Source organism: Hippoglossus stenolepis, chromosome 8 (genome assembly GCF_022539355.2).
Source record: "Hippoglossus stenolepis isolate QCI-W04-F060 chromosome 8, HSTE1.2, whole genome shotgun sequence".
NCBI classification, from domain to species: Eukaryota; Metazoa; Chordata; class Actinopteri; order Pleuronectiformes; family Pleuronectidae; genus Hippoglossus; species Hippoglossus stenolepis.
Window position 1 is genome coordinate 20557283 of NC_061490.1, and position 26308 is coordinate 20583590.

The window sequence follows — 26308 nt, forward strand, 5'->3', positions numbered from 1 at the left end:
AAACAATAAAGCAAAGGTTTTAACAAGAGTGTTTCAGCAAACATGCAGAAAGTAAATGCTCACGTGTCTTTGGTAAAATTGGTGACTTGCCCCATGTTTCTGTTCTACATGTACATGCAAACTGCAGCCTACAGCCCAAGTAGCAACACAAGCAGAGGGACACTAAACAACCTCTTTCACCCCAACACTAGGGGGCACTCTCTTCCTGTGTAAAAGGGCATTTCCTCTCACACCCCCTTGTTTCCACTTACCCAGATATTTGGCCTTTTCCTCTCTCCGCTCCTTGGCGAGCTTCTGTCGCTCATCTGCCTTTATGATGTCTGCAAACGAGAATGGAAGAGTGAGAACGAATTAAAAATGGGGATCGATAAATATAATGTTTATCAGCTGTTCAAAACAAAAACATGTAAATATCAATTGACCCGTTAGACCAACACAATCTGGACATATTTCAGTAAGCAGCTGCTTTCAGACAATAAAATGTTCAGAGAATGCAAATGTCCAGGTCCCTGCTAAAATGTGTACACATGTGAGAAGGGAGGAAAAATGGACGTGTTAAAACAAAAAAGATTACGAATATCTCAGAATGCAAAAAGGTGCCATGATGTCAAAGATTAGAGAGTCTTGGAGATAAGAGCCAAGATCTGTTGTAAACAATAACACAGCAGAGTTTATGCGTTCTGCCTCGTGCACGATCTACATGCGCCACCCCTCACCTGAATGACAAATATTCCTGTGAACTGTGTCTGACCCGGACAATTTCCTGCTGCCTTCTTCACATGTGATCAATCATGTCTGAAAACATCTTATAAGAACTTCTGGACTTCTACCAAACTGAGTCAGATTCACAGCATAGATCTACGTAAATAAACAAGACATTTTCCTACTACTTTCTTAAGACCTCAGTTAAAGCTGGACAGTCAAGTTGGTTTAGACTGGAATCATTTCTTAAAGACGTGTTCGGGGAGAATATTATTATTATTACAACACATTATTATATATTAAAATATAATTGTACATTATCACAAAGAACTAGAGTTTCCTTAGATCCTAATCCTGCAAATTAACTTTTATCCATAAGGTTTTGTGACATAGATATTTGTTTCTGAATCGAACCTGCGTCTGCCCAGCGACAAATACATGACTAAGTGTTTTCATAATTCCTGCCAAGTCTGTGCAGCAAAGGCATTTAACTGTTAAACCACACGGAACTGCAAACCACGTGACAATGACGAGACACTAGCAGCATCAACATTTCAACTACACTACACAGTATTTTCAAGGTTTTTCTTGTAGAACAAACGAAATAAAAAAAATCAACAGGCAAGCTAATCTCCAAATAAAAGCTGCAGCATGTGGCAGGTCCACTAAATCTCCTTTGCCATCTGGATGTGGGTGCATGTTTGACTGTGGTACGTTTTGACTACAGGGGAGGACTAACATACATTTCTTCTCCTGTGATGTTCGTTCAACAATCCCTACACACACCTCACTGAGGAGGAAGAGAAGAGCCACGCAAACAAACACTGGACTAACCCATTTCAAGAATTCAAACTGCTTCTTCCTGAGAAAACCTCACCTTTGTTCAGAATGTCCCAAAGACAAATATTCAAAACTAAAGACAAAATGAGTTAATGTGTGAAATTCTATAGATCAAATATATTGATTAATCAAGAAGAGCATAGGTAAAATCATCATCAATGAAGATAATCATTAGTTGCCTCTATATTTACAACACAAAGATGACTGCAGCAAATTAATTGATGCTTTCTCAGTTCTTACTAATAATAGCTCAGCAGCAATAACAGCGGATTTAATGATGCTGAGCACGATGATGCTGCAGCGTCTCACCATGGGAGGTTTTCTCTAGATTTATCTATTTCTGCTGCATCATACAAACAAATGAGCCGAAAATTTGTACTGATCGAAACAGCTACCATGTGAAGTCATATACTCATTGCACATTTTACCACAGATGACTGGGAAACACTCTGACTCCACTCTTCATGTTTCTTGAGCCTTCATGCTTCATCATCAGCCTCAATCTTCACCGACCAGATGTTCACCATCAAACACAAAGGAACTTATCCTTCAGCATCATCTAATGGGGGGAGGTGTGATTCATAAACATGACAACAATCTGCGGCCTCCCCCTGAGAACAAACTCTGACCCACTTTCAATATTTACAGGACCCAGGAAAGCCCACGTGCACGTTGTCGGTCAATGTGCTGCTGCTGCTGTTTGCAATGCACAACCTTGTTATTCATTACGTCATGTGCACAAAGCTTCTGAGACACAAACAGAAAATACACACACACACATACACACACTGGTATTCTTTTAAAATGTCAGCTCTATTATTTTCTTCGCCTCTAAATTGCAGTACTATGCCGTGCAGGGTACAGTGCGACTTGCAGCCCTCATTTAATGGACAAATAAGAAAAAACTAAAAAGAAAGAACAGATAGTTTCTTCCACTATTCTCTGAGGCAAAATCAACATACTCAGTCATAACAATGCAAGAATCCTTGACGCCAGCTGCATGAGGAGGTTCACCTGAAACAAATCACTGCTTTCATAGGGAAATGACAGAGATGTGAGCAGACCATGACCAGAAATGAACCGCAAGCCTCGACCTTTCATTTGACTAATGAAGGAGCCACGGAGTGTTTTTCCTCTTCCTCGCACCCATCTGGGTGGTGCAAACACAAATAATGAGCTTAACGGAACAAGGGGAAAAGGAATCTGGAGAACAAAGGGGAAGTATGGATCATTTTTGGAATCAGGAGAGTTAGGACTCAACTACATGTTTCTCCAAGTCAACCAAGACTTTGGCAAATAAACAAAGAAATGCTTGTCTTCATATAACTGATGTGGCAAAGGAAGCATAACAACGTATCAGAACTGGCTGCGTTGTTGTAGTTTTGTGAGCAGTTTGGAAGGTTTATCCTCATCACCTCATGCTTCGGGAATAAAGACCATGACCACAGTGAATGGATTAATGGATAGAGAATAAAGAGGCTTACTCTCCAAAAACCCTCAAACATGTTCCTTAGACTCTGCAATATGCTGTTAGCCGGTGGCTGCGAGGAGTTCAATCGGAGGCAGTGTGGACGCGGCTATGGTGCAACTACCAGGCCGAGCTAAATGCCTTCTTGGCATCAGTCACCGAACCGGGAGTCTTACTCAGGTTCCCTCTGCCCACCCTTCATTAGTGACCAGTGCATGGCAGTGATTAGCATTCGCTATCCACTTACCAACAAAGCTCATTTGTCCCCGTGTTGTTTTCTTGACTAATTTAATTCTGCCTGAAATCTTTGGACCCAAAGCTGCAGACTTCTCACATCAGCAGCTTCTGTTCCAGCACTTACAACCTGCAGCAGCTCTATTGGATTTAGCTTCACGTCTGAAAGCGTGTGGTCGCTGTTACTCCGATACTGAAGCATTACCTTCCCTCAGGAGAGCTGCCCTGTGCAAAGTGCAGATGTACATAATGGCACCATTATTGGAACACAGAGCCAAAGAACAGGTCAAGTTCAGCCTCAAGAGCAGGTTTTTCAAACAACTGAACTCTAAACAGGTTACATAGTTTGTTTTATATTTTTAAGCCTCAACAGCAGGGTGGCACACAGAAATCCATCTGTATGTCTGTCCAGGAACACCTTGTAGAAATGTATTTTAAAATTTGGCACAATTCTCCATTTGAACTTATTAGATTTTAGATTTCAAGACCATTTTAAACATCACATTTCGGCCATAACTCATAAGCTAGTAATGATAAAATGCACTTTTCGGTTCAAGCTCAAGTTTTAACCACATAAGTCTGCACAGATATGTAAACCTGGCTGGTTGGTGGGAGAACACAAACATACAGTAAGGCAGTAATTCTTTCCCTTTACCTTGTTTCGACCTGGGTGCAGGTGATGCAGGTGATCGGGGCATGATGTCAGATTTTCTGGGGGTACTCAGCCTTCGGTCTACATCCTTCTTAGCTGGAGACTCCATCCTCTTGGTGTTGTCTGAGGTCGGGGGGCTGCTCTCCCCCTCTGGGTCAGGCCTTGTGGGGTTTGTGTCCAGATCGGAGTAGGGAGCTGGTTGAAGAGAAAGACAGAATGAAAACAAGTTGAGAAAATGACACTGTAGAAAAGGCAACAGGCATAGATGGAACTCAACCAGTCGGTCTTCATTCCTGTCGGTGCCGGGCCTATGAAGTAGTTTTGTGGATGACGTAAACTTCCGCAGAGAGCTGCACTGAGCGAGAGGGGTGGAGTCCGTGTGTCTGAGAACAAGTCTATTTTCTATGAGAAATGACAACATAATGAAACAGAACCAAACCAACCAATCTAAGCTCCTCTGTTTCAGCACAAGGCCTCTTTCAGCTGTTGAGCAACATTTACAGCTGCAAAGATTACACCATTTGCTCAGAGGCACAAGATAATAGGCCTTAAGCCTGCTCTTCTAACTCTATGTCCAATACCATTTCTACTCTGCGGTTGATTTATCGAGTCACCGGCCAGAGCGGATGGCCGGACGCCCAGGCAGAGCAAAACAGTAATTGGCTTTTTGGCATTCTGATGATTCTGTTCAGGTGAAATGAATTGCTTAGGAAAACAGAATCTGAGAGATCACGTTTCCCAGAAAAGTGGTCAAACTTTATTTTGATGAAAAGGCCTCAGTTTAGGGTCTTCTATACTATCTGAGTTTATTTGTTTAAATAATAACCGGGTTGGCTTGGACCGCAGCTTTACTCGCAGCACGATCACTCATGTTTGGCAGGCTGCTTGAACTTGAAGCTCCTACTCTCCTTCCATTAGATTGCCGAGGCTTTGACGGCCGGACAAAGACCCTCACGGGAGGGACACTCGGCTTTGTCCACTCAGCACCGCACCGCCGTGCTCCCGGTGGAACCATGTTGGAGCACAGTATCTTCTGCATAGTCTCTGAAGGTAAACACTGGGGCAACATGCTGTAAATTATTCAGACTTTGGCTAAAAACAACACAGACGGTGGGGGGGCTGTCACACCGAGACAGTGAGCGCACTAAAGATTTACTATTCAAATGCTGTGCTATTCAGCAGTTTCCAAAGGCGAGCACCAATGAGGAGCGAGACCAATGCTGTGCAACTTCACAGATCCTTGAGTTGAGTATATAACTGTACAATCTGCTTCTTCTTTAGCCAGAAACGTTTCCACAAAGTTCCGTCAAACTTTTCTTTTAATCAATTCCTTGTGAGTACAAGCCAAAGATCTGCATGAATAAATATCAGCTTTTCACTGATGCAATGCACTAAGATACAGTATCAGGCCTTATAAGAAAGATTGAGTCAATGTCACCCATCTGGGGAGATGGAAGCAGCTACTGACGACCTTGAGATGGACAAAGCCTGATGGGTAAAGAGAGGGAGGAAGAACAGCGGAGTGAGTCTATGAAAGAGTTCAGCTGGGAGACAAGACATTGTGTTTCCCTTGTCAAAGCATGCCACTATTAAATAAGCATTCCTCGGGCAGCGATGTGCTCCGACAGAGAGGGGCCATTGTTGTGGTCTCTGCTTGGCAACGGGACGGCAGCCAAAACACTGCAGTGACAGCGAGAGGGGAGCGGTAGTGAGATGGAGTGAAAGAGGAGGAGGAATACACTCCTCCGCTCTACTTGTTGTCAGTGCAGTTTTAGGACAAAATGTAACTTTGTGGAAAGATATATGAAAGAAGACCCCAGGTATGTATGAAGTGATGAAATAAGAAAAAGGAAAAAAAGCTTTCTACCGAAGAAAAGGTAATCCCCATGGCAACACTGGTTTTAGTGTTTGTGACTGACTTCATTTAAACCCAAATAAATCTCGTGCCTCCTCTCTAACTTAATTGAGCGAAAACCCATAAAATGAGGATTTAGTGTCATTTAACATCGTAATTATCAAACAATTCCCTACAACAGTTTGCGATAAAATGATGCTACACAACCTCATCATCATCATCATTGTGACTACGCACATTTTCTCACAGATCCCTTTGGGCAGATATGACAGTTTGGGTTTTGTGTTGCTTGGAACCCTGGGAGCACTTTCCCATTCACCTGGGAACTGGAGCTACTAACAACTGGCCGTCTGACAAGACTGCGGGAGAGACTGTGATCCATACTGTCAATGATGGAGAGAATGAGAATGTAACGTACTCCGGATCGTAGGTGGCCCTCACAATGAATACCAATGAAACGTGAAGCTCTCTGGGGGAGATGGGATGGGAGCTGAGGGAGAGGAGGACCGCTGCTGCGTAGCGAGGGACCGAAACAAGGGCTGATTGATGGAGGGAGCAACTGTGCGAGCTGCCAGACAACCAGGAGTGTACGATACACGGCTTGGAGCTAATGCAAAAAGAAAACTATGAACTGTGGCTGCAACTAACAGTTATTTCCTTTAGTGTTTAATTTACTGAAATTCTTTAGTTGAGAAGGCATGTGATCTAAAAATCATAATTGTCTGAACTACCGTCAGACCCAAAGAAATATCATCTACTATGATATCAAATTTAAAAAGCAGAAATTCTCACCTGAAAAAGTTTTGTTCAATAAATGACTGAAACATTATTTGATTAAAATGGTCTGTTCTTGTTTTATTTCAGTCAAATAATCAACTACTCATTTGAGAAAGGGTTGGATCTTTTAATGAATGCATCCCTGCTGTGTTTCCATCACGCACATTACCTCATGCATGTGTGCAAAAGTGTTAACAATGAAGCACTCATCCCTGATGACAGTATGCTGCTGATTAACAGATACTAATAATAACTTGCAAAGTAGCATTGTAATATCTCACCGAAGGCCGTGAAGGAGAAGAGGAATGAAAGTTAGCAAATGTGAATAAAGTCAATGCACGTCTTCTTTAAATGGCTTGTAAAGAAGTCTTTACACTTAAAAAAAATAATAATTTGACATTTATCATGATAATTATCGATATTGACTGTTGTGAAATTCATCACAAACGATGCATTTAGCTGTTGAACGTTTCACAAAATTTTTACTTTGTTTTCAAGAAACTGCCACAGAGCAACTTTAACATTTAAAAGGTCTGGTAAGTTCCAGTCAATCGGGGACGTCTGCTTGTCCTAATCTGACATGCTGATGATATTTGGAAGGCTGTGACCCGAGCAAACAACATTGGGACATACTCATGTCGGGCTTTAAAGAGTAAGCTTAAGTAATATTTGCACAGATGAACTGATGCAATGACAAAATCTGCTCAACAATCCATGAACTCTGGGTTCGGGCTAATCAAATTATCCTGATTTTACATAACTCATGTTCTCATGTGGTGCATTCATGTGTGAAATCGTTGCATAATCGGGAATAAGAGTCCAATTTTATTCTGTTATTCCTACAGTACAACACAGGGGGTTGCTTGTGTCACCTGAGTAACTGCCTCTTCAATAATAACACTCCAGCTTCCTAAAGGATCTGCCCCCAGGGGACAGCTACAGCCAAAATCCATTAGACCACCCTCCGATGACATCACCTGCATTATTCATATTCATAAATCAATGCACAACAACTTCCTTTAGAGAGGCTGGAGTTTCCAGCAAGACTAAACATGGAAATTCACTTTGATGCATCTTATTATTGGACGGACAGAGACAGTGGGTCAGCAGTTCACAAGCTTGACGACCGTCTGTCCTCAGCGTTCCTGAAGAGCTTTATGTCTTGTATGGTTATTTCCCATGAAAGATTTAAGATATTGTGTTTTGCCAGTGTCAGACTCTCCCTGGTTTAAAGCTGCAATGGACCTGGTTCCTTCATATGAATCTCACTTTACAAAACAGTGGAGCTGGACTGATATGAGATTTTCACAGACAGATCACTATCAATGTTTTCGTTTACTTATATATTTACTTAAATGTGCCTATATGAAAACTCTAATTATGCAAATTTCCTTTCCAGCTGTTTATAAACAATTTAAGTTTTAACATATAAAATAAAAAGCTTCAATCACATTTCTTTGTCATTATGTTTTGATAACAACATCTTAGGAATTATTACCAATTATTAAATATATATATCAGCTGATTTATTGGTTTAACAATAGAGATTTTAAGCCAAGCTCTTAGGTTGAAGTTTTCAAATAATCCAAAGCCTCTTAGTGAAGCCTTGTTACTATGACTACATTAACATATTATTAGAATCCTCTCTTTCTAAGGTGGTAGAAAGTATAAATCATTCTTAAGAGCATCTTAAAGTTACTGTCCTGCTGGGATTGCTTTTGTTAAACCTCCATTTCAAATGGATATTCAACAGCTATGAGATCCTGCAAAGTGGGTCAGAGGAGGTTCAGGAATCTGCAGCATGTTGTGCGTGATGTTGGTTATCCACTGCCTACACCACAGCTCATTTGCCCCCATAAAATCTCCCTATGGGGGCCTCTATAGCTGCAGGTGTGGAACAAAGCCCCATGCACTGAACCCGTTTACATGCAAACTTAACACAATGGGAGAAGATATCTAAGTCAGCAGAAAGGGTAAAGGAACCCCTGCAGAAGTGGGTGGGTAATGCATGCATGCACAAGCACAGTGTGGGAGCAGAACGGCAGGTTGAGAAACAGCAGGTGAGGAGCTGCCACCTCCTTGTTAGAGGCAGGTCTGGTTGGTCGAAATGCATTCGCAACTCCAAATGTTGGTTTGGGAAAATGTGAGGCAGCCTCTGAGAAGCACTGTGGTACATTCAGTCCCAGAGCACAATTACAGAGGAATTCACTGCCTTACAGTTTGGCTTATGACATTGGGGAGTACGGTTAAAACTGGGACAACTGCTAATTCCGTCACAGAAAATGGGATTTAGAAGAAATGCAATTTCACAGCATAATATTTCGTTAGAGCAGGTTATAAATACACAGAGCCGAGGCTGCTTCTTTTTATGTCACATCACCTCGGGACCTGCAGGGCAAGAGAGCCCTTCTGGTTTGATTATTTTAATAACAGAGTAGGACTATTAATGTCAAAATACAACAACAATTAGATGAGAAAAGAATTAGAATAATAAGGAAGCAGAGGTGAGAGGATATGTCCTTGCAACAGCATGGACCCACATTGTAATGGGAGTCGGTTCGTATCAACACAGCTATATGTGCTATAGGATCTGACAGGCAACTGTTCTAAGCACAGCACACAGCTATTTTTCTACCTGTTCATCAGGGACCTATGAATCAGGGTAAGAAAAACCCTGTGTCCTCTGAAACAGAGAAAAACACATGACTCACTGTATGACAGAATCACCAAACTATGACAGCACATTCATATGACACTGTTTGCTCATTCCCAGCTCAGGGAGGGATACTTTCGGTCGAGAGAAGCTGTAAGAAGGAAGATACGAAAACAAGCCAACATGATGGATGTTTAAAAAATATGTAGGAGTTACTGTTCGTTTTGAAATGATCTTGGTGTCATGATCAGCTGGTCAGATGTGATGAATTCAATGTAGAACTGCTGCTAGTTCCCAGTGTAACACCCAGAGCGCAGAGTGAAAATATAGGGCATGACATGGAATATTTATGAAGCCGAGAACTGTGCTCTTAAAACAACCCTGTCTGCCTCCTGCCAAACAGATAGGAAAAGATGTTACCACACAATCAGACCACCAACAAATTTAACTAGAGGCTTATAATACAATAGTGGCACCATTTAAATATAACTAATCTTTTAAAAAAACATAGTAAACAGTGTGTAAATCCACTTCATTCTCCTGAAAAATGTAAATGAGGCAAACAAAGTGCAGAGGAAATGGAATTGAGTGTGAAATCCAAAGAGTGGAACGGGGAAAAGGGCGGCAACGAGGGAAAAAAAAGGAAAAGAAGAACTCTGGAAACAGCCAGAGAATGGACCTGCATCTCATTTGGGCCATGGGACTAATGAACTACCTCATCGCTTACCCCCCTAACCCGGCGCCCCTTCACCCTGTTGTGTCCCTACTGCAGCGAATAGGGTGATGTAAGAGGGCAAAAGGGGGCCCAGACACACAGGAAGCGCAGTGTAAACAACAAGCAGCGACTCCACGCCAGACCGGGGCCTGCATGTGTGTGTGTGTGTGTGTGTGTGTGTGTGTGTGTGTGTGTGTGTGTGTGTGTGTGTGTGTGTGTGTGTGTGTGTGTGTGTGTGTGTGTGTGTGTGTGTGTGTGTGTGTGTGTGTGTGTGTGTGTGTGTGTTTAGAGAGCAAAGTTTTCATTAGAGGTGCTTTCAGCTGAGAGCTACAATTTCAACAGGAACTGAGAAAAATATCATTAACTGATGCAAACTGCACTTAAAAAACCAGCACAAAAGATCCTTCAGCATCCCAGCAACGAGTGGTTGTAATTACTGATTGCAGTTTCCATTATGTCTAAAAAGAAATTGATTGGTTCGTTAAAACAAACAGAGAAGTTTGAGAAGAATTATCACATTTTCTTGCTTGTTTGGCTGATCAACGTTCCAAAAAACAATTTTTGGGGTGATTCAGATAGGGGCTGTAACTGAAGGTTATTTTCATTATCATATCTCCAGTTTGCCAACTACTTCTTGGCTAATCCATTCATTTTTAAATCGCATAAAAATAACTGCAAATACTTCAATATCCCAGGGGCAATGCTGACATACCTGAACAGACCAACGCTCCAAAACCCAAAGATCATCTATTCATTTACACGAAGGCATCAAAGTCTCACGATAGAGAGGCTGAAACTGGGGAACGTTTGACATTTCTGCTTGAAAAATGGCATTTTCATTATTATCAAAGTGGTTTTGATTGACTATTCAAATTATTGCCTGACTGTTTCAGCTCGAACACAAAATAAAATTGGTCAAAGAGGTCTGATGCAGACTGATTGGCCCATTGGCCACGCTATGATTGCTGTCTGCTGGATACCAACCAACAAGGACAGAAGACACTTCAAAAGACAACATTCCTTCATGGCATGTCAAGTGACCGAGGAATACTACTGTCTCTGTCAGTGGCTGGAGCAGTTTTCATCCCATCACCTGGCCCAGGCTGAGGATAAAGCCTGCAGTTTAGTTGCTGCCCTCTCCCGCACTATGAGCCAAAGCCCCCACGCTGACAACGAGCTCAGCCTATCTGAACTAGCAGCAGCTCCCCTGGGACCCTGCATTCACCACCAACATGCTACAACATAAACAAATAAGTGACCTAGACAGCTTGACCAGCTGGTGGCCGAGAGTGTCGAGAACCGCCAAACTGAGGGACTCTCGACGTGACATTAGAGGATGTGGTTGAATTTCTGGGCCGCACAAGCTGCCATTCATAGCTGGAAGCAGTGTATTGGCATGCCAGCCAGTTGCTCCTGGCAACCTGGTTTTCGTGTCCCCTTTGGGGGTTGGGAAGTGACAGCATGATCTAATTCTAATTGGTATCAATGGGTGGGTGGGGGTGTTCTGGATGAGTTTTATTCAGAATGGGATGTAAGCCATTTGTACTGGTTTTGGAAGAGTTGGATCTTTTGTGATTAAAGTTTGTGATGACCACCATTTAATCTAAAACTAATTCAACAATCAGGCCAAAATCCTTTTGACAAGAGGATCGATACTTCACTGAGCCTCAAAAAGTCAAGATCTATAACTGATGACTGGCTACACCCTTTTCTTTAGGAGGGGAATCTATAAATACTCTGCCCCGAAATATGACCATTAGAAAGTACATTAAATGGTATTTAATGGCCTGTGGTCAACCGGTTAAGCACTTGCAATGCTTTTCTGCCAATGCAACGTTGCCTTTATGAATTTTGCATCTGTGTGGCAGTCTATCTGTCTGTGTGAGTTCTTGTGGTAACTCACAGAGCCACCACTTGTCACCCGGTTCTAAAGCTAAAATTCATGCATAAACAATAATCTTGTGACGGTTCAACATACAATTACAACCAACAGTTATCATTAGCTGGATTTTTTGTCTCTCCACTCAAAAACCCAGTCCTCCTCTGTCCAGTCATGGGTTTCATAAACAGGTAACTACAGAGAGGCACCCACTCCCTAGTTGTGAATCCTGTCATTTGTAAGAAATCAGGCACAAGAACTAAACGAGCTGCCAACAATAACTCCAGATAACATGTGGTACATCTGCCAGGGAATATTCAGGGTGAGTGTAATGTACAAGAAATGTGTCCTTTAGCTGAACAGGAAGTGGCCTAATATCAGCAGATAGGTCCAGTGACTGGAACTGTCAGACGAGCAGAGAGCAGACACACGTCTGGGGATATTTTCAGCCTTGATCGAGGAGGCACTGGCAGGAACAAGTGACACAGTCCAAACCTAGACTTCCCTCCCCTTGTCCTTCTTCTGTCCCAGGAAGAACGGGCGGTACAGCTGACTGATAATAGATTAAAGCAACAGCACTGCAGCATTGCACCTTCTTAACATATTGTCCCCGTCAAGACAGAGAGACAAAAAGGGTGTTAGGTAAATCAGACGCAGATCTCAAGTAGCATGTCTGTATTTAACGAGGCTCTTGTGGGGAGTTAGTTGTGAGAGTGGTATGCTTCTTTGGCATTCTGCTCGGCTGCTGCAGCATCTACAGCCACACGTAAGCCTATATTCTATCCTTTTGTTTTGTGTGGTATACTGTCTTTAGTACGTGGTGGTTTAAAAGCAGAACAGAATTGTCTTCTGTCAAATATGATATACTTGCCTTGCCTTTCTTTGAGGCAATAATTTGAACAAACTGCATCTTTGTCATTCTGGTTTCCTCCTGCTTTGGTGCAGTGAATGCATTGATTATAATTTTGTTGGAACCAATCTCCCTGAATGTCTCTGTGGGTGGAAACCGTAGAACCTGGAGAACACCCAAACAGGCCCAGGGGGAACATGCAAACTCCACACAGAACCAGCACGCTCTTGCTCTAAGGCAAAAGTGCCATGAAACCACTTCACAAACAAGCCATCCCTTTCACTAAATAACTTTCCTTTGTGCAATAACAAACTCTTCTTTCACCAAATAGTTGGGACTCTGTTACCATCTTATACTCCTGCAGCTGACAGCAAATTACAGGTGGTCCTTAACAAGACACAACTCTCTGAATGATCAACTGTATTATATTTCAAAGCCCAAAATCCCAAAGGATCCAAAGAGATGAAGACGGGTTATGATTCATTCATTCAAGTCATTCTTCAAACACATTGTCAATAAGTGCTCGAGGCAAAATGTAAAGTATCTTTTGAGTATCTTCTAAAACTGTAGCCCCCAGACATTTCTTTAAGTGTGGCTAATAACTTATCACACTCATCATCATCACAACAGCCTTATAACACAGCTTGTATCAATTATTTGTCATATAATTAGCATTTAAGTGACATTAGCTGGTGAGACCACAGAAACGTTATCTGGGGTATTTGAGCCACCAGGTGGGTTAAACAGGTTAATGGGTGATTCAAGGGCAGGCAAGTTCAACTTTAATCTTAATTTAATTAGTATAACCAGTGCAAACAGTATTTGTAGAGATTGTTCTGGTAAATAAGATGTCTCTCTATTTCACTTTCAGGAAGGACTCACCAGGGCATACAAATACAAACATGAACTGAGGCAGCATGCACGTATTGACCACTTTTTAGTAGCTATTACCCGGTAGAGACGGAGAGTTTGCAGACTTTGAGTGCTGGTTAATGGGAAGGCTTTCTACATCATTTGCCTTCCCAGAGCACTGGGTTTGAGATTCACCTCTACTGGCCTGTGAGAGGTCGATGTCTGGGCGGTGTGATTTACACCATCTGGGTGCTACAGAGCGGGCTGGCAGTGACGTGATGCCTCCTCTATGTGGATCGTTCTCGATAAGGCAATAGCAATTGTTTTGTTTTCACAGTTTTTTACTGCTTGTGTTGCCTTCCGCTTGTCTCATTCAGTGTTGTCATTGCAGCTTTATTCCCCTCTGTGGACTATCCTAAACTAACAGGACAAATGGGCTCTTGCACACAGACATAAACATGCCCATAGTAAAGGTTGCACATGTATGGATTGTCCATTAAAGGCACCAGAGAAGCTACTTCAGCATTGAACGCACTCCTTGAGTATTTGGACAGTGACAACATTTTTGGCTCTCTACTCCATAATATTGGATTTAGAAATGAAACAATGACTCTGCAGTACAAGTGCCAACTTTCAGCTTAAGCTTAAGAGTGAACAGTGAAGGAATTGTAGCCCAAACACCGTTCAGACCAATATGTGAAAACCTCAACTCGATTATTAAAACCTCAGTGTTATTATTTTAAATCCAGTGGAGCACAGAAAAGCCGAAACAGCTGAAAATGTGTCACAGTCTAAAAACTGCGCCGTAGTTTCAAAAGCAGAGCTCAGCGCCACAGTGCTGGCACGACTTCAGTCAGATCTTTGTGACTCAGATGTTACTGTTCACTTCTCGTCTCTCTCAGAACTTCATTGGAACAGGGCTGAGCGAGAGCTTTGAACATATCAGAACATGTGGGAACCAGAGAGCCCCCAGTTTCTCGCTTCAGAGGAATAATCAATGAATCAATGAACCAAAAGATAAGTTATATGACAAGAGTGCAGAGTTTGCTAATTTAATTATTGTAGCCACAAATGCAGTTTGTCATTTATTCTAAAAGGTAGAGATTAAAATACATTGAAAAAAGCCATTGGATTGACAATGGCACCACCCAGTAACGTTCAAATTAGATTAATAAACAGCATATAATATAACAAATATCATGTTGTACCATTATTTTCTTTGACTTGTAAATTCTGACTTAAAGCTTTACATTTTCCAGCCCACACAACAGCAGATTACAGATCTATTGCTTCAAATATACAGTATAAAGCCTGACTGATTCATTTATAGTTATTTATATTACTTTTATGGTTGGACTGTAAAATATCAAGCCTCAAATACATTTCTTTGACATAAGAATTTGATGATGGCATCTTAAGAATCAACCAATGATATATTGGTATTAGAATAACTTTACTGCCCAACATGGGGATCGGCATCAGCCCATAAAAATCCATATGTCAGGTCTAAATTAATATCTGTACGGGTTAGTATTACAGTGGCATGCACATTTACTGCATTACCACAAATACAACCATGAAGGCAAATTAATCTCTTTATATTCACAAATATTCAGTCAGAAGTTTTTGTTTTCCTACATGACAGAGGATGATGATGCTGCATTTCATACATAAGTGGTTTTCACATGTGGCTGACCTGTCATACACGTCTCCCACAGGCCGTGAAACATCTCATCATGACACACACGTCACCACCACACACTGTTCACAATTAATAACAAAGCAAAAAGCTTCTCTCTCCTCTGTAATTGTCAGGCTCCATTATCAGGCTGCGGATCTCACTGTGCTCACGGGATCCCGGCCAATGCCAGTTTACAAAGATACTGTCGCAGCTCTCTCCAAAAACGGGGACATGGTTGCACGTATTCCACCGATTACATAATGACTCCTGCGGCTGAAGATGTGTAACCGACTGATCCTGGTCACTACAGGCTCGACAGCTGAAAGCCGGTGGATTCTCCTGCATCACACAATAAACAAGGATCTGTCTCCCTGTCAGTCTGCTGAGGCTCAATATGTCTGTCGTCAGGCAGCTTGTGTTGTTTTTGAATTGCTTATAACAAAGTTTGCATTATGTCTCATTAAAAAAATGTAAGCATCACCTCTTAGACACGGTGCAACTCCAGTAAGCATTTCCAGTGAGGCTAGAAAAGGCTAATCACAAGGGGAGCAAAGTAAAAAAGTGTCCATTCATCTCAGCTGGTCACAGCTTATCTGTTCAGGTAGGGAAATTAAAGAAGACAACCAAACAGAGCCGACTGTCAGAGAGTGTCGCAGAGCACGGAGAGGAGAAAGCCTGAATAAGGAAAAGAGGGATTAGGAGATCTTCTCCAAAAGTCCTGACAGCAGGTTTTCACAATGATTGGCCAGGCCCTCGGCAGCTCTGGTGCAAAGGCAAAGGGGTTCACAAGCAAGACAGATCGAGTGAGTCCTCTTTAGTGGCAGGATTCCAACAAAAGAAGAAAGAAAATACGTCTGGGAGGATTTTTATGTTTGCAAACTACCATTAATGAGGTAATAAGTCAGGAAAACATGTCTTTTATCTGAGGTTTTTAGTGATGAGTGAGGCCCTCTCTGGTATCATAAGAGGAAAAAATCTTCCTCAAGATGAATGTTATAACAATATTTTGAGTGTCATCCTGAGGTGCTGGAGTGTGGGAGCAAACTGCTTATGAGAGAAAGCTTGAGAAGCAACTTTGGATAATTTTTAGTGAGCATGAGAAGCACATCATCAGTCTGGCTGATGCATCACATACACAAGGCCTGATGTATGATGGCGGCTTCTCCCGGCTACATATAGAGTATGTTATTCTGAACATGGCTGTTTAAAGACACTCCACTCTGATTCCCACGATCAGGGTGGAGCACGACTCTCCTCCTGCTTGAAGCAGAGCCAGAAAAAACGAGCCGACGTCCGTCCACGCAGCCCCCTGTCAGCAGGAAGGAAGTTTGCTGTTGTCAGAGGGAAGTGACATTGTGAAGTCCCCCGTCTATTTCCAGAAACAGGCAACATGTCGATACACAAGACTCTGGCATGGAGCCTCACAGAACCTCCTTCATTCCCCAATAGCAGGAATCCAACATACTACATGTTAACGCACATATAAACCTGTAACTAAGCCAGACTCTTCCTACACTTTTCTCTTGAACTGATCTTTTCACATCTTCCTCAGGAGTTGGTTGATGCACCATCTAACAAACCAAGCCTGACCGCACCTGATCGACACCTATTCAACTGTAATTGTATAAGAAAGCAGCATCCTGTGGTGGAAGAGGGGAGATGAGCGGGATGCCAGACCCCCTGCGGCTGCATCATGTAGAGCTAAACATAACATAAGGAGGGGGATGGGATGGGACTAGTGAGATTACCTCATCTAACGCAAATTGTGTTAGTGCTATTATATCACTCTGTGGGGACAGACCTGACAGCGCCACCAGGGGGAGGATCATCAAACCGGGACTCTGCATTTATAAAGAAATCACATTTTCATTCTCATTCATGCAGCAGGTTCGAATCTGCCCTGGGGGGTTTGATGGGGTGAGGCTTGAAAAACCAAAGTTGCGGGATTTGCACAGTCTCCTGGTGGGTTCTTCCCAAAACTGCAGACAATTTCACCTGATTCACCTGCAGTGCAACACTTGACTGTGAAGTTCACACCAGCTCGGGGCTCCTACAACGTGTGGGAATGACAAAGCAAGTCGTGCTATTCTCTCAGATAAAAAATACGACCCATCCAGCTCTACCTGGTCCAGTGGAAACTTACATGTGGCTCCTGGCAGCGCGTTTCCCTCCATGTCTCCGGCGGCAGCCTCGCTTTCCTCTCTTTTGTTCATTCCAACATGCGGCTCGGTGCTGCGCTTCCTCTCATTCCTCGGGCTGGATGTGTGGGGGGGGGGAGGAATAAAGTTGCTCCAGTTCGGCTGCACCCGACGTCCTGACCGCACCGGGCAGGGGGAATAAGATCAAAACCGGGCTCCTGAGCGGGTCCGACGAGGAGGTGGACGGACAGAGAAGCGGAGGAGGGTCCGTGAGGAGGTGCGGACGGAGGAGGAGAAGAGCAGGAACGTGTCCGAGGAGTTTTAAATGGAGGAAACAGGTCGAGGATCAAAGGGACAAGTTTCCACCTCTCCCCACAGCTGATGCTCTGCGCGTGCGGAGCCTCCCTCTCGAGCCTGCGGACCGGACCGTACCACTCACACAACCTGAAGGGGGGGGGGATTCGCTGTTAAGCTTACCTCCGTTAAAAAGTAGTTAGTTTTAACGTTATCGAAGACACGTTAAAAGTAGCGTTGGGTTATAATACATTATTATTATGAGTTGGTCTGGTGAGAATAACCTTACACGCAAAGAAGTAGTACTTTGAAATCTACAATGTTATCGGTTCACCCCCCCTGTCAAACTACAATGCTCATAGACGGTTCACACGTTGAATATAAACTTTACTACAAACTTATTATTATGTTATTATTTCCTAAAGTGTTTTTTTTTGGTTCAAACCACTTCTTTCTTAAAAACACTTTTTAAAAATAATTATTGTGCTTAACTCACCTTCCACTTTTTAACTACATATATTTTTTTTTCAAAAACATTTTTATTCTTATATTTCGGGCCTAATATTGTCAAAGGTTTTGTGATTCAAACTGCTTTTTATTGTTTCCCTTCAATTCAATGGGATTAAGGTGTAAAGCCCCTTGTAACTGTGTTTTAAACGGTGCTATATAAATCAAATTTGTTATTATATTATTTCTATTACTTACTTTAAGGAGCCTTTTAATTTTAAACAAAATACAAGATTTCATATATTTTTTATTTGAGGGAAATAAATTAAATTTGGTCTTCAGATTTCATTGGATGTTTTATTATTTCAAATAATCATAAAGGTTAAGTTTCTTAAACTGTAAATTTCTTCCATGGCCCTTTCCAAAGTTGAAATTTTACTGAAAAATACATTTTTGTGTCTCTTTCGACAAAGGTCAGCCCTCTGCTTCAACTGGGACTGAACCATAATATCTCTGGTTAATTAGTTGTAATTAGTAGATTGCACATGCATGTAATTCCAGTGTAGAAACAACACTATTCCTGTCAGCATGCTTTTTGTTTTGGATGATGGATGTTTGACGTGTTAAACATGTATCTCCACCCAAGAGCTAATAAAGTCATACACTCAATTATTAAAGAAAATCAGAGACAACCTGGACCAGTTCAAAACAAGATACCAAAAAATGGGTCTTTGTTACGTCACAGCTTTAAGACTCCAGAGTGTCTTCTCATCTGCCACCTGTGGATCTCTCAGAGCATCTGCCGAGGTGGGGGCTGGGCCAGGGGCCGACCGGCACGCTTGAGAGGGAACACCCCATCAAAAGGACCCCAGTGGGGCTCTTTTGTGCAGCTGTTGAGTCGTGTTCACCCCAAACCCCCAAGAGCCACCTGTCACTGCAACTGGAAAGTGGGGGGATGCTGAAGGAGGTGGGGGTTGGGTGTGTGCTGTAGTATGTGTGTGTGTGTGGTTTGATTCTGCAGAATTAAAACCTTTTGGAGTGACAGATGAACAAAGTCCACTCTTGCCTGTGATCAGATTCTTCCTCACTGTCCTTGATTAATTCACACCAGGACTTAGATAACAGGTTTTACCAAATATCCCAGTCACCTGAAGTCATTGACGCCTGTTGATTTGAGAATGATCTGTAATTGAATCACAGATAAGTTTAGGAAACTATCAAGAGTTTCCACTCGTTTCAGGTCGAGGAAAGATTGGAGGAGAACAGGAAATGGCTTTGAATGGTAATGAAAGCTTAATGGCTTTAGCCAAAATCCCCCAAAAAATCCCCCAGTAATTTCTCTGTTTTACATAAACTTTGCATTAGATTCCTATATGAAGTTACCAGATTGACTTTTGAGCCTTTATGAAACTTTTTCAAATGTTAGAACAAGCTTGGTTTAGACAACATCTGTGCATCATACCAGAGAAATGAATAAAATGAATCTAAATATTTTGGATGAATAAATAAATGTTAACGATGTTGTTCTCAGTATAAACATCTTTTGTACTGTTCTCTTATTCCTCCATTGATGAAACATGGATCCACCCATTTCCCATCAAACAAACAAACTCATCTCGTTTTCAATTTTAAAGATACAAGTTTCATCGTTTTCTCTTTAAACATTCTGCTTCGTGTCCTTTGGAGAGAAAACCAACAATAAATAATTCATTTTGGAAATAAAAATGTAGCTTTTATAGCTTCCTGTTATGGATTTGCATTGGAAAATATATTTGCAGAGTAAACACAATGACTCAGAGGTCATAAAAATGTGCTCTTTACTCTTCAAGTGCTCCATGGATCCACGTTTTTAGATCTTTTGTGCAGCCTCTTCATCCGAGTATTGAAACCCTCAGATCCTTTCATCCTTTCAATCTCATCTCTATACCGAGCCCTTGAGCCTTGAGCACATACTTGCACGTGAACACCTGTGCACACAAAACACTACTTTCTGCAGAAAAGAGAATCGACAGGATGTACCACAATATTATGTTATTGAGCTTGTTAAAGTTTTGTGAAGACATAGTGTGAATACACTTATTTTGTTACGCTGTTAATTACACTGACCTCAGAAAGTGGATGAGGCACAAACAAATCAAACCAAAGAAAAATGTCCGGATGATTCATTTATTTTATTTCCCAGAAGCCACACTGATCAACGCAGGATCTTCTGGCCATAGTTACATTCAGAGTAGATATGACTATTTCAGAACAAACTTAAAACAGAATGCCCTTGTGATTCATAGGGGTTCTCCTAATACTTAATATAATAAAAAGAAAGTAATTTAGAATTTTTTCAAGAAAATACAGATAAATCTTTATACTTCAAACCTGCACATTAGACAGAATATCAGCTGCTGTAGCCGACAGTCTAGAAAAATTAAAGGGCCGTGGATAAAAGCATACCTCAAAGTCAGGAGGCATTTGTCCATTTATCACACATCACTGTACCATGCTGTGCTAATGAGCCCTTCAAAGTAAAGGTGGATGCAAACAGGAGAAAATAGTAGAGTTGGCCTCCATCAGATGTTTTTAAATGTTGCATATTGTGAAAGTCTGCAGGTCTGATAGACTCACATAGGTGCAGTCTGATGCCTTTATATGTTTTTTGGCCCTCACATCATCAGCAGGCTTTGAACCTGCATCTCCTCCATAAGTAAACCACTCGTGACCCTTTACTGCACACAGGAAGTGGAGGGACCCCGCCTCGTCCATCCACCCCTGAGTGCTCAAGAAAGGACTTGATTTTGGAGCTGCAGCTGCACCCCCCAATTAACTCACACACACACACACACACACACACACACACACACACACACACACACACACACACACACACACACACACACACACACACAGAGATACCAAAACATAGAGACAATAAAACTGGCTCAAAGGGGAAAAAAAGAAGATGGAGTTGAGATCCAGTAACAGCAACTGTATTGATCAACTGATACTGCAGAAGAGAAGAGAGCTGCAGATGAGGCTTGATCTTCTCTCTGAGAACTGGGTTGTTTGAGCAGGAACTCACAGGACAAAGTACAGTTCCACAGGAAGAACAAAAAGACTCACGTGATCAGGGAGGGACTGAGTACTGGTAAAGTAAAGTAATTTGATTTGATTAAAAAGAAAGTTTATTTATTTTGAGAACTGCTCACCGGGGGTTTCGCTACGAAGTGCCAATTTGGCGTCCAGACAGCAACCACTTCAATAGCAGAAATCCAAGTCAGCCAATTTCCATCGTCCCAGAGATGCTGTCGAATGTGCTGAGAATTATTTTCTCAGTTTTACTTTATGAGGGAATGAGCTCAAAGCAACTTCTAAATTTGACATTTGATGCCACATCATACCTGTGTGTACCACATTTTGCAATCAATCTAATAGTTGTTGAGGCATTCTATTAATTATTACTGCAAATAACACTCTCATACTTGAACTATGCAAGAGTCTGGGGATCACCAAGGTCAGCTGGGTTTAGCCTCTGGGGAGCATGAAAGTTTGTGCAGAAACTCCTGACAATCCATCTAATGGTTGTAAAGTTATTTCAGCCATACTGCTACTGTAAGAAAGCATAATAATTCATTTTCAAATTTACTCAAACACAAGTACAAATTCAGCCAAATTACTATGACACCAGTAGGTGCAAGTTTAAATAGTTTACTTCCTATAAGACCCATGAAAAACCAAAAGAGTTTCTATCTCACACACTCTCTATTCCGAGGAACATGGTCAGCCCCACCGACAGCGAGTCTAGAGGTCAGGTCCTGTGAAAGGCAAGGGTAACCCTCAGCCTCGTAATGAAACAACAATAGCAGGAATGTCCCCAATGTCCCCAGAGGACGTGGACCCTGCCTATGTTATAGACTTCTCCACACACTATCTCTGCCTCTAGCAAACGGCTGGGTTCCAAGCAGCAGGGGTGGGGAAGCATAAGGGGAGGGTGGATGTGAGGGTAATTAACTATGATGGATTTAGTGCATGAATATGTTTGCTTGCACTTGTTAAATCTGTCGGAGCTAAAGACGTTCAGCGGAGGCGGTTTTAAGATTTCAGCGATTTCATCACCAGTGTTGAGGTTGTTGGTTCAGTCCCAGAAAGTGACGCTATTTTCTGCTGTACCACTGCCTCGACTCATTATGGTCAGACGTCAGCGCCACGTGAAGGGGGCCCGCAGATTCAAGTAATTTACGACCATGATGTCTTTTGTTTCCTGTAGCGTGATTGAATCAGACACTACATCACATGTCACACTGGAGAAAAAAGTGTGTGTGAGCGCAGGGAGAGAGGTAGAGGGAGAGATAGAGTGTGGGAGAGTTGCCAGTTGCTTTGTGTTTCTCTCTGGGGTGCTGGGAAATAAAAAAAAAGAGCACTGTTTGGTTTGAATCATCTGAATTTAGTCTGCCTGTCATTGTGGGCTGGGGTTTTCAACAGAGTTGGGAGGTCCTGCTGTATCGCAAGTTCCACATCCAAGAGTCTTGTAATTTCCATGTTTTAGATACAGTGTGTTTGGACCTGAGGCGACGCCTCAGTGTGACTGAGTGAGGCAAAGACCGGAAAACATCCTCCATCTTTCTTTTGTTAGCAGGAGGGTAATGTAATGCAAATTTGTAGATCCCATTAAGTCGATGTATTCTTCTACTTACCCAAGCTTCCCAACCACTGCATCAGTATGACCAAGCAGAAAATGTGATGAAACCCTATGTTTTACTTCTTCGAGTCGCCCAATGACCATACACAGGACAAGATGAGACGGCCTGAAACTCAGCTTTAGATAATATGTGACGCTGATGTTTCTTTGCCTCTGTGCTCATTTGCACGTCTCGTGAATTGGATGAGTTGTGAGTCCATCTGCAGATGTTGAAATAGATTTACAGAAAAGTTGACCACAAAACACAGAAAACATTAAAAAAATCACTTTCACGGACTGAATAAAAACTCTAGTGACGAGTGACCGGAGTCTCCAGTAAAGTTAAAACAAGAAACTAGACTCTACATCAACTATTTAAGATTGTGTGGACTTTCCCTGTCCATATTTTGTACTTATAGCAGCTGAAAGAATCTTGACACCTCTTATGAAACCACATTTAAATAGGCTAGATCCTAGATATGCATGAAATTACAAACTCTCTTTTTTTCAAGCTTCACATGTATTTCCTGTTGAAAAATGCCCAATCTCACAATGTTAAAGACAGTGATTAAAACAATTCCTGCACCTGTCCACTGATCTGGATCTGCACCAAAATTCAGGAGCTATTCCCTCGCTCATTTCACTTCCTTCCTCCAAGTTCCGTGATGATCCATCTTGTAGTTTTTCCATAATCCTGCTAACTAACAACATAAAACGTAATCTCATTGGTGGACGTAACAACAGGGTCTGAGGTCGACCAATAAACAACAGCATCAGTCTTTATTCATGGAATTGTCAGGTCTATTTTGAACTTCTATCACTTTAGACCGTTCCTCACATGGCGCACAATAATGACGGCAGTTAACACAGCCCACTGCTGCTGATAAACACCTCACGCACGGCTCCTCCTTGAAGGTTCTTCCCGGCCTCCTTACCAACAGGTGGCATCACCATGGGCTCGTTTCACTTCTTCCACGTGGAATGTGATTCTGCAGCAGTATGTCTCAAACAGCCCAGAGCCTGGCAGACCATGACGCAACGGCCTAAAAACGTGCCATCAGTCAGAAGCAGGGCCAAAACACGTGGAGTTGGCTCCTCTCTCCGCTCGCCCCCCCGGGGCCCCTATCTATTCTCCTTTTCCTCATCTCCCTCCCTCCCTCCCTCCCTTCCTCCCTCTCTCCCTCTCTCTCTCCTACCCCCAGCCCCTCCACCGCCATTCTGCTCCACCGCACTCCCTGTTTGTGAGTGCATGAATCGCTCCATTTCACCGTACCCAACTTCCAGCCCACTACCAATCCCACAACTGCTTCAATAATAGAACCCCCCGCTCCTTGTGCTTTCATTTCCATGACAACCCACAATGACAGAGAGAGAGAGAGAGAGAGAGAGAGAGAGAGAGAGAGAGAGGGGCAAGGGGGGGTTAGCAGTGCCGTGAATGAGAGGGCGGGAGTGCTTTCCCTTGACCCCTGGTTCTATTTGTAAGGAGGGAAGCCTGAGCTTCCGTGAGGTTAAACTGACCAATCAAGACAACGCAAGCAGCAACATATCGCTCAGTCATCACACAAGGTGCAAACTGGCAAGTTAACCTAATGTGGTAGTTGTACTTTATCAAGGAAAAATAGGCAATAAAAGAAGCAGAGAACATACAAGACTAACTACAGGAAGTACAAGGATGCAATGAAGGAGCTAAATGTTGTGTCATCATGCAAAAACATCCACAATGACAATGCTGACATGCAGATGTTTGGTGCATATAATGCTGAGTTAAATTGCACACTCTAATACTGCTAAATAACAGATGATGCAGATGAAAACATAACTTCTTGTTGACGGATGTTACAATAATGACCTTCAGATTGTTACGATACAAAATTAATGTGTACAAATATTTCAATAATCCATCCAATGGTTGTAAAGATATTTCTCCTAAAAAAGCATCATTTCCCAAAGGGTTATTTATTTCATGCATGAATATACATTCATTTCATGTGACAAATTAATTTCCTTTGTCACTTTTTGAAAGGTCTCATCGATGCTAAAGGTCACCAGGTCACTACACTGTGATTGAAATCAGTGATTGAGGGTCGTACAGAACGAATGAGAGTGACACCAACACAACAGAGATAAACAGGTCGAGCCACAGGGAAGATTTGTGACACATGTAAACACACATGCTCTTACACATGTGTAAGTATGCAATCATGCACACACACACACACATATAAAATTAATCTTTTAATTCAACTCCCTGGATTACGGCCAGGATTAAATCTTTAACCCGCCCCCAGAACTGGTGAGGGAATACTGCTGTAACCATTGTAGTTGTCCATCCTTTATGTGTCAGTGTCATGTCTGTTGTTGTGGGCGATCCTTTCTCAGAACATGGAACAGAGGAGATAACGTGACGATACTGACGTCCAGTTAATAGTTTGTAAGATTATTCTCTTCTTCTCTTGAGGTTCCAAACAAAAACAAAAGCTTCAGAGGACAAATGCTGCAGCAGCAATTGACAATTGTTAAATATTCCCTGAACTGAAAGTGTATGCAGAGAGCACATCCCTCCACTAAGGCCCAGGAGTCCCCTTATAAATACACATTCGTTTATTGATTACATGTATTTGGATCTGCACCAAATTGCACACACTCATAAATATCAGTCCCCTACACATGCCTAATCAATATCCATGAATTATTTTAATGAGAATCAACTAAAACTTGAAAAAACGCTGCATCATAGGCAGAACGGCAGACGATAAAATCAGGGAATGGCGACTACTGGATCTAAAAAAATACAGATATGTCTGAAGCATGTGTGAGATAAATCATTCTATTTATATACAGGTGAAAATATCAACACAGTAAAGCGCCTTCGACACCCGGGGGAGTGGCAGCAATGCACAAAATGTTCTCATAATGTGTCACGTGATCATGTTTCACACTCCACTGTAAAACTGTGTGACTGGATCTGTGCATGCATGTAGTGAATGTGTGCGTAAGTAGTTAGAGTTAATTTGATCTCGTAAAACAAATGATTAATTGGTTTCTAACAAGCACTCAAAGCGATGGTGCACTCAAACACAGAGACAGGGTTTAATCTGCAGAGTGGAGGAGAAAGTCTGAGCTTCGCTACAACACTACTGCTCCATTTCTAAATCAGAACCTGCAAGGAATTGTCTTATTTTTCTTCCCTTTGCACGTGAGTTCAGTCCAGGACAGCGGGGGAAGACCTGTCCCATGGGACCTGGCAAGGAAGAGGGTGAGCTCACTAATCCCATGAGGTCCTGGGCCTCCCAGTGTGGCACCCACAACCCCCCCAGCAGTCCTCATTGTTTGCCTATCGCTGGCTTAGCTCCACCTCCACGCAGAGCAGAGAGGGAGAGTTCATTATTAAAGGAAGAACAGAGCAATATTAAAGACAATACAGATATAGTTTCCTTATAGCTCACATTTCTACTTAAAAAATGTGGAAAACTAAAGAATGTGACAAGGAGATCGATGCATGTTTCAGGACATAAGCTCCATTGTCATTGTGAACGATAAGAAAACACTGTAACCTTGACTTTGAGCTTCTCTCCACTGTAAACAGATTTTCTCCTCCATGTTCA

At 42.2% G+C, this 26308-nt stretch overlaps 2 protein-coding genes across 6 annotated transcripts in view; both read right to left on the reverse strand.

Moving 5' to 3' along the window:
- The window catches only part of map7d1a (MAP7 domain containing 1a), a 36998-nt gene extending 19300 nt beyond the window's left edge, over nucleotides 1-17698 (reverse strand). For all 5 annotated transcript variants that reach the window (XM_035163022.2, XM_035163020.2, XM_035163021.2 and 2 more), the window contains exons 1-3: nucleotides 17302-17698; nucleotides 3900-4091; nucleotides 252-320 (exon numbers count right to left, since the gene is read on the reverse strand). In XM_035163022.2, coding sequence (XP_035018913.1) covers nucleotides 252-320; nucleotides 3900-4091; nucleotides 17302-17371 — 331 coding nt within the window. In that variant the 5' untranslated portion in view covers nucleotides 17372-17698. The remainder of the gene's footprint in view (nucleotides 1-251; nucleotides 321-3899; nucleotides 4092-17301) is intronic.
- LOC118113339 (B-cell receptor CD22) overlaps nucleotides 1-26308 on the reverse strand; it is a 1629935-nt gene that overhangs the window by 237890 nt on the left and 1365737 nt on the right. The window lies entirely within an intron of this gene.